This window comes from Lactuca serriola, chromosome 4, assembly GCF_051521515.1.
Source record: "Lactuca serriola cultivar US96UC23 chromosome 4, Lser_US96UC23_V15, whole genome shotgun sequence".
Classification (NCBI taxonomy): domain Eukaryota; kingdom Viridiplantae; phylum Streptophyta; class Magnoliopsida; order Asterales; family Asteraceae; genus Lactuca; species Lactuca serriola.
In genome coordinates, this window is record NC_136411.1 from 103609364 (window position 1) to 103618967 (window position 9604).

A 9604-nucleotide genomic window follows, 5' to 3' on the forward strand; every position below is an offset into this window, starting at 1 on the left:
CATTTACATGTCACCATTTTTAGCACATTTTAAAGGTCATCATATGGGTTTCGGTCTACCTCTTATGGAGGTATGGATGTGGATATCCACATTCCCTGCCACATTTTAAGTGAGATGTTTTGGGTTTGTCGTGTTATATATAATATTCTAAAGACATGTAACCATTATGTGACTCGGTAGGTTTCCCATACCTAACATGCATTTTGGAGACTTAGAAGCGAGCTTGAAAATTTAGAAGACTTTTGATGTTTGAAATAGTTATAACTATGCTATTTATACTTAGTTTTTTTTTGTTAATTGTAATTACCCTCGTATACATTTTTAACAACCACCTTTGCTATGTTTTAAGTTTTTATATTTTGAGACTTTTATAATTGAATAATAGTTTTAAAAACCTTTTTATAAATGCTTAAAAGTTTGTTTCAATCTAACTCACATGAGATGTAAATCGTGTTAGGATAAAGAATCTATAAACACACAACAATAAAAATCTAAAGAAAACAAAATAAGAACACAGAAATTAACATGGTTAATAAGAACAGAGTTGTCGTGCTAATCCACAAAAAAACTAGAGAGAATTTATTAGACTTATACAAATTACAACTATCATAATCAAGTTTCTACTTAGGATTAGAGATGTACACGATGATATATTTATAATGACAAGGTTTCCTCTAATACTGCTTGTGAGTTATGCCCAAAATGTCACCATCTAAAATAGACATTTTGGTTCGAGTATCGTAACTATGCTATTCGGCAACGAAGACCTATACTATTGATAAGTTTATTTAAAGGCAATTAAATAAACGAGAAAATCATGTTTCACAACTCAACTTTTCGTAGATATCATTTCTATTTATTTACAAAAATCCATGTGGACATCCTAGTTACCACACATGTTAGTCTCAACATGTTATAAGAGGTTAACCAACAACTTTACTTAAATTAACAAGTTTCAAAATCCAAATTGCTTTTCTATAAAAGAGGAAATATTTTTTTAAAAAAAGGTCAATCTTCAATATGCTTTTTTAAACATCTATCCTTTTTTTTTTTTAATTCTTAAAGGAAAATAATTAGTTTTTTATATAAAAAAAAAACTCTAATTTGTTCAAGAGAAGTTTATGTTTGCATTTGCAATATCATTTTTTATGATGGTTTTGACAACTCATTCTTTAAAAAAGTTGCAGGAGGCCAAGAGCACGTTGACTTCTTTGAGCTTAAGCCGGAACTTTTCCAATATAAAAGGCCCAATTCACGGCCCATTCACGCAGACGTGTCTTCCTGCAACTCTGAATCTCTCGTCTTCATCGCCTTCCCTTCTTCCTCAATGGAACCCTAACACCCATTTCTCTCTCAAGTCTCACCAAATCAATCAAAACCCCATTCTTGAATTACTTCCCATTCTCCTCTCTGTTCTTCGATCTACATTGTCAACGCTTCAGAACAGTGAGGAGCGGAAAAGGATCCGTTTCAAGCGGTGAAAGAAGCTGTAGGGTAAGTTCTATTATTTCTCTAACTTTAGTTTATACTTTCTGTTTTATGGCGATTTCTTCGTTTTATTGACTTCAAATGTGTTTGCCTCTTTTTGTGGGGTTATCGAGAAAATAATTTGACTTTATTTGTGGGTAATCGTAGAACTTGTATATAAATAAATACATCTTTTGTGGGATTGTTCAAAAGTAAACATCGTTGACCTCCCTGTAGCTCATCTAATTTATAATAATATTGTTATATAGTCGCAATTTCATTAAGAAGTAAAATGTTGACTTTCCCTGTGCGATTGAAAACTTTGATTACAAATGTGTCTTTTCAATCACAATTGCCCGATCCCCGATGATCGATTTAGCTTGAATAGTGTAACAACCGTTTTCAATTCCTGTCATAAAAATCGAAATGGGTTTGTTTAAAAACGATCAAAAAGGTCTACAAGTGATCAATTTTGTTTTGTATGCATCGATCGCCATGAAGAACGAGCACAACTTCAGACTACATTTTCTCTTTTTCTTTCTAGAAATATCGTTGTTTTTTGGATATCGATTCAGTAATCAAAACTCAAAAGTCTCAATGATTGATTGATCTTCTGTTAAAATGTGGTCCATCATTATATATCTTCTGAAGTTGTAGTTAATTTGAGTTGTCATAGCAATCATACTAATGACCACAATGTTTGATTCCATTGGAAACATCACATCCATTTTCAGATCTCTTAATCTTTTTTCCATTATTGACCATATATTTTCACATCATGATGATAATCGACCCTACAACCTTTTGCCTCAATAAATTTGATTGGTTTTGGTTCTCTGAACCTTTCAATTCTTATATCTCATAATCATGTCTACAGTAGTTCAGTAAAGTTTTGACCTCAATGTCAGTGTCTCCATGCCCACATTTCACCTCTAATCTCATATGACTGTTATTCTTCCAACAACTTCCGATCTGGCCCACAATTGTCTGGGCCTAGGGCCCACAAGAAGCCCAGTTCATATTGGAATTGAAACTCTCACACACACTGTGACTATCAGTCTATCAACTATCAAGACTCGAACCCTCATATGTTCACTGTTGTTTGTGTTATTATTTATGAATTAAGTTGGGAATAATATCTTTGTAAATGGGTTATGATCTTTTTATAATTTCCTCCTTGTTAAAATTACTAAAATACCCTTAACCTAAGAATCTCACAAGTAACACCTCTTAGCCTCCACATAAATCCAATATAATATTGGAATATGTTGAGGCATAACATAACCTCGATTATAAGTTTAAGGATTTCTTAAGATACCTTGCTTTTTACACAATGCCTACTTGTCTTTCCTTGTAAGTTTCCCTTTTATCTTTTTTTATTTTCCTTTTCCCATTTTATATCCAATTTTAATCATCTCACATGATCCAGGATACAAATCTTGCATTTTTAAGAAGCAAGACATCAAAAGTAAACATGTTTTCATAGCATTGTGGATGATACACACGACAAGGGTAAAAATGGCATTTTACTCCCAAGATGATTCAGCGGATGATTATCTTTTCAAGATTGTTCTGATTGGTGATTCGGCTGTTGGGAAATCAAATCTGCTTGCTAGATTTGCTAGAGACGAGTTTTACCCTAATTCAAAATCAACAATTGGGGTAGAATTTCAAACACAAAAGATTGAAATTAAAGGGAAAGAAATTAAGGCCCAAATTTGGGATACAGCTGGACAAGAAAGGTTTAGAGCAGTTACATCTGCATATTATAGAGGGGCAGTTGGAGCTCTTTTGGTGTATGATATTACCAGACGCAGGACTTTTGATAGTATTGGAAGATGGCTCAATGAACTTCATAGTAAGTATTCTTGTGTGTGTAAAAAGACGTAAATGCCCTTTGCCCTCCTTATCTTTGTCATTGAAAATGGTGCTAGAAAGCTTGTCCAAGGTTAGGACAAAAATTGCAGAGTTTTCAGTTTTGTCTCACCCGAAATGGTGGATTAGGGATTTGATTCTCTCTTGATCTTTCATTTGTACAAATGACGAATTTGCCCTCGGGTAATTTGATCGCAATGAACTTTTTTTTGAAAAAAAAAAGAATCTTGCTATTAACCCTTTTTTGTCGAGAACCCAAAAAGGTGAAACACGCTAGTAAACAAACTTGCTATTGATCTTCTGTTTGTGCAAAAGACGAAAATACCCTTCTCGTAGTTATCATCGAAAACAACCCTACAAAGCCAGTCCCGTTGATTGTGTTTACGGTTTTATGAAGAGAAGTCTCACTATTTTGAAATTTTTTTTTGATTAAGTCCTATATTTTTTTTTTAACAGAAAAGTTCCGATTATTTAATTTTACACGATAATCTGTCATTTCCTGTTAAAATAAAAATAAGGATTTTTTTTCCGTTAGTTTGAGCAAAATATTAAATAATCAAAACATTTCCCAAAATAATCATAGATTTTTGTGCATAAAGCCCAACATAGTATTTATGATAAATTGATAACGATTCGATTATTGTATTTTAACTTTTTTTTATAATTTAAAATTTTAGCACATTCGGACATGAATGTAGTTTCAATACTTGTTGGGAACAAATCAGACCTTAAAGAGGCGCGTGAGGTTTCAATGGAGGAAGGAAAATCATTGGCTGAATCCGAGGGATTATTTTTTATGGAAACTTCGGCTCTTGATTCATCAAATGTAATTACTGCTTTTGAAATGGTAGTAAAAGAGATTTACAATATTTTGAGCAGGAAAGTTATGGAGGTCAAGAAACCCGAGCCTTCATTATCGGGAACTGGAAAAACGGTTGTTTTGGAAACGGATTCGGATCAAGAGAATGTAACAAAAAAAGCTTGGTGTTGTTCATCTTAGAATCATCATTATTATTATTATTATTACTATTATTATATAAAGAAATTTGGGGGTGTTTTTGGATGTGTTATAAGGTTAATAATGTATATGATGTGATGATTGTTGAGGAAAAAAAAGGGTTTTGTGGTTGTTGGAATTGTGTTTTTAATTAGGGTTAAATGTAAGAAATAGGAATATACTATTTTATTGTTTTGTTGATTATAGAATCTTACTTTCATTTTATTTTTGTGTTGTTACATTGTATTTCAAAGTATCTACTCAATTATGTAGTGTCATGTACATTAAATTTTAGTGTTGTGATTGGTTAATATTTTAAAATTAATGTCCAAATAAAAAAAATTGTTTATGGTAAAAGATTGGAGTTGAGTAGATGTATAAAATTAGTTACAAAATGATGAAATAAACAACCGATTTACTTTTTGACATAGTTTTAAAGATTTTTTATTGCCGGTTTACGATATTAATTTTTTCTTATTTATTTTTATGAGTGTCTTTTATCAGTTTATGTAATAGATATGTTAATAACTAAAGTTTAATTAAAATCTAAATATCTAATATTATCTTCGTCATTTTTCATTATAGGGATATTAGAAATATTACCATTAGGAAAAAAACAATAATCCGAATTGGCCAACTATTTTAAGATTTGAAAAATACACCATCATATTCAAATTGAATTATTTCGGACTAATGTTATGTCCAATTAAAAGTATTTTTTCCGACTAAAAATATATTTCGGATTCTAAAAAACTATTATGAATTTCAATAACAATTTCGAAATATGATTAGACTAAACTGAAAATTTGGAAAAAAATTGTTTCATTTTTAATGAAATTTGCCAAAAAAAAAAATAACATAGCAAATGAGAAATTAATACGGTACAAAAATATAAAATGTGACATTTTGTTAAAAACCAGTGATTTTAGATATTTGAAAATGTCATTATGGAAATGGGTAGAAAAAGTTTTTGAAACGTATCATGAGAAAATAATTATATCTTTAATTAAATCCGAAATGGTCATTCGGATTATTTGTTGCTAATGTTGCAAGGTTTAATTTAATAGGGGATAAGGTGGTAAATGTGGGTGTTAGAGGGCTGAATAAGGGTGAGAATGAAAAGGTTGAATAATGTTGCAAGGTTCCATAATTTGGTAATTATGGAAACTTGGAAGGAGGATAATGACTCAAAAGGTGTGTATGAGACATGTCTCCACTAAAGAGAAGATAGACAAGTTCTAGATGAAGAATTGAGGGTGTCTAAAGCTTATTTTGGAATTTATGAGTTTCTTGATAAGGAGCAACAAGGAAATAACCATTCTATGGAAGTGGAACCGACATTTCCTTTGGGTTTTACGCCTCCAACAATTTCGTCTCAAGCTGAGAATTCATGTTCCTAGCCTTCACCTCAGCCCCACACTCATTCACATCATCATCTCCATAGGATGCAGTAGGCCCATTCTACTCTAGCCTATCATGGAAGGTCAACAACCTCGACATAAGGTTGTTTTTGCTCGATAGGTTCAACGGAAGCCTCAACAGGGGACAAAAGCAAACTTAGGAGGTTGTAGTGAGCAATTTCCTTGGAGTAAACAAAGTCATTTCATTGTTGAGCATGTACTTGATCAATGAAAACAATGTTCAGCCCCTATAGGGCCTGTTGGGTAGGAAAATTACTAAAAATCCCTCTCAATCTCCTATGAAAGAACCATTAAGCGTTAAAAAAAAAAATTAAGAGTATGATGATGTGCATTCTTCCTTTGTTGATTTGGTGAAGTTAATAAAAAAACACAACGTTTTTCTTTGTTGAAGAATTATATGCATTTAATGAGTTGAATCGGCCGGACTATGGGTTACTTATGGTTGTACTCAAAATATTCAGGAAATTCTAAATACACATGGGTATGGATGTTTTTTTTATGAATTTGTTATTATTAAATATTAAAGATTTAGGGAAGGAGTCGAAACAATCATGGGTAAGAGAGTTTTTTTTGTCACGAATAATATCACCTTTTTGTCTTTATAAGAAACAAAAATAAGGCATTTGGATTTATTTGTTGTGAGATCGATTTGGGGTAATCTTACTTTTGACTTTGATTATGGTACTTCTAAAGGTTTATATGGGGCATTATATGTGTTTGGGATCCTTCTATGTTTAATAAATGCAAGGTGATTTCTGATGACCATTTAATTATTGTTGAGAGTGTTTGGGTTCATACCTTGTTGTATCTATTTATGACCCTCAAGGTGTTTATGAAAAGAAATAGTTATGTAAGAGTATTGGTGGTATAATTGGTCGATGGAAGGGCGAGGTTGTTTTGATGGGTGATTTTAATGAAGTTTCAGTTCAAAAGTGAGAGATATGGCTCTATTTTCACTCTCACTCTGCAGATATGTTTAATAATTTTATTTCAAATGTTGGTTGTTTGATATTCCTATTAGGGGATATTTATTTACATGATCTAATTGAGTTGCTAGGAAAATGAGTAAACTTGATAGATTTCTCATGTAGGAAGGTCTTTTGGAAATTTCCCTAATATGCCAGGTGTGATTTTGGATCGTCATTTATTTAATCATAGGCTTATTTTGTTAATAGAGTCAGTTCTTGATTATGGTCCAACTCCTTTTCATTTATTTCATTTCCGATTCAACATTGATGACTTTTTAAAGGTGGTAGAAGATTCTTAGAAAATAATGGGGTTTCAAAAGGGATTGTGTATCTAAAAAAAGAAAGTGTGAAGCCTTCAAGAAAAATTTGAGGTTGTGTAATAATATAGCCAAAAAGACCAAGTTAGCTACCAAAAACATGATTCTTAAGGGCATGGTTGATATCGATGTTAAGATGGACTGTGGGGTTGCCTCTACTTCTGATGTCACTACTATAACTTCCTTGTTTAAAGGTTTAGATGATATTAATTAGGCCGAAGCATAAAATGTTTCCCAAAGGGCTAAGATTCGCTGGAAATGTAGAGGAGAATGAAATTAATATGTATTTTCATGGTATTTTAAATAAAATACAAAAAGATTTAGTGTTTCGTGGCATCTTCTCTAATGGAGTTTGGGTTGGCGCTCACCTGTTGGTTAAAGTTGAGTTTTTGGAGCATTTTTGTTCTCGATTCTCCAGACTTATTGCTTCTCGGCCTCTTACAACATGAGTACAAGAACTAGTTATCTTTTGATTACTCACACATTTTAGAGTGTGATGTTAAAAATGAAGAGATAAAGCAAAGATGTTTGGGATTATGGTGTTAATAAGTCTCCAGGGTCGGATGGATTCACTCTTGAGTTCATATGAATGCTTTGGTATCTTGTTGAATAAGGTGTGGTTGCTTCGGTGGTGGCGTTATTTAGATTAAGTATGTTACCTACCGGATGTAATCATTTGTTTATTTCTCTCAACCATAAGATCAATGATGCGAAGTATGTCAAAGACTTTAAGTTGATTAGCCTAATTGGTTTCTAATACAACATTATTGGTAAGATTTTGGCTAATAGATTGGCATTAGTGGTGGACGGTTTGGTCATTACCGAGAAGTCCTCCTTTATCATAAGTAGACAAATTCTGGATGGTCCTATGATTATGAATGGGAAAGTGTCTTGGTGCAGGGAAAAAAACATAAAGGCTATGGTTTCAAGGTTGATCTTGAGAAATCCTATGATTCAGTGCAATAGGATTTTCTTGATGATGCTCTTGAAAGGAAGGGTTTTGGTGATAAGTAGAGGGGTGTATTCAAGGGTGTTTGCATTCTTCAAAAGGGTCAATTTTGGTTAATGGATAAGCTATAGAAGAATTCTAGTTTTTAGATGCCTTCACCAGGGTGACACACACTCGCCCCTTCTCTTTATGTCGGTGATGGAAATCTTGCATGTATATTTTCAAGGATTGATGAATTAGAACCTTTTCTCTGGTACAACTCAAATTAGTGTGCGACTATGAAGATTCTTTTTTCTTATCTTGGTATTGTGGGTGGAGGTAATATGTCTAGATTGGACTCATGGTGTAATGTGATGCAAAAAGTATTGGCTAAACTTTTATACTGGAAAGTTAAAATTGTTAGTGGGAGGTTGATTAACTCTCTTAAAGTCTATAATTAGTTCTTTGCCTACTTATTTCATGTCTCTTTGTTAGCCTCCTATGGGAGGTTTAAACAAATTAGAATCTTTACACAACAACTACTTTCTCGGAGCTGATTTAGAAGAAAGGAAGTTGAGTTTGACTAGTTGGAAGAAAGTGTTATCTCATAAGCAGTTTGAGGATTTTAGTGTGAGTAACATGCTTCTCTTAAAAATTTTCTTCTTTATATATGGATGTGTCACTTTTAGACAAATCCTGATGTTGGGTTAGTAATATTGCGTCATTGGGCTTTTTTTCTATAGCCCATCGTTTTCACGGTACTAGGCCTGTCCAACAGTGTTTCATTTATTAGGGTTAGCTTTATATTGTGCATGCATGCACTATGTATGAGAGGTTGACGATAATATCTTTTGTAACCATACCACACCTCTACAGTAGCAATTCTTCATAGAGTTCTTCTGATGTTGTGGATTATTAATCATTCGACAACAATTTTGATTCATCTTGTGTTCTTATTTTCTTTGTGTTATTTTGTTACTTGTTAAGAATCTCATCGATCTAAAAGATTTTTAAACTCATCAATTGGTATCATAGCAGGAGGCTGTGTAATTCATACGCATCTCTTCTGTTTGAAGAAAATCTTTAGGGTTTCCGCTTTTATCGAATCTGTTGAGCCGTCATCTCTTCATTGACGTTGTTCCTCGATCTCAATTTTAACCTAATATCGCTTTACAAGTCTGATTCTTGATAGGTAAACAAATCAAGTCATCATGTCACCGACGATTCTCAAACCAATCCCATCAACATCTCCAACAACATTGGTTCGACTACGAGGATTTCGATCTTGCATACTCAAGGGTATGAAGTCTGGGCTCTTCACTTTGAAGATTATGTTCTTGGCTCAGAGGACAACAAATATTTGATCTGGGAGGCTATTAATGTGGGTCCTTTCGCCCACTCTGGAACAAACAGAACCATCAACACATAGAAAGAGTACAATCAGCTGGTGATTGATGTGAAAGAAGTTCCTCAAGACGAGAAAGACAAACTGATCAGCAATGTGAAAGCAATGAGGATGATCAGATTCACTTTACAATCTGACACTTTTCGTCTGGTGAGCTCGTGCTCTACCGCAAAGGAGATCTGGGATAGGCTTAAGGAGTTATATTCCACTGATGAGGATCTCGAGC

General features: G+C 33.1%; 1 protein-coding gene across 1 annotated transcript; it reads left to right on the plus strand.

Moving 5' to 3' along the window:
• Positions 1-1198: 1198 nt before the first annotated feature.
• Positions 1199-4564, plus strand: RABA5A (RAB GTPase homolog A5A). The gene is made up of 3 exons (XM_079039581.1): positions 1199-1494; positions 2897-3325; positions 4020-4564. Exons 2-3 carry the CDS (start codon positions 2962-2964, stop codon positions 4340-4342), a joined length of 687 nt encoding a protein of 228 aa, XP_078895707.1. The 5' UTR covers positions 1199-1494; positions 2897-2961; the 3' UTR covers positions 4343-4564.
• The last annotated feature ends 5040 nt before the right edge of the window (positions 4565-9604 follow it).

Excerpts from the sequence above, each read along its gene's own strand:
- RABA5A (XM_079039581.1), top strand. The coding sequence starts at position 2,962 with ATGATACACACGACAAGGGTAAAAATGGCATTTTACTCCCAAGATGAT. Across the intron at positions 3,326-4,019 it reads ATGGCTCAATGAACTTCATA|CACATTCGGACATGAATGTA; the intron begins GTAAGTATTCTT and ends TTAAAATTTTAG.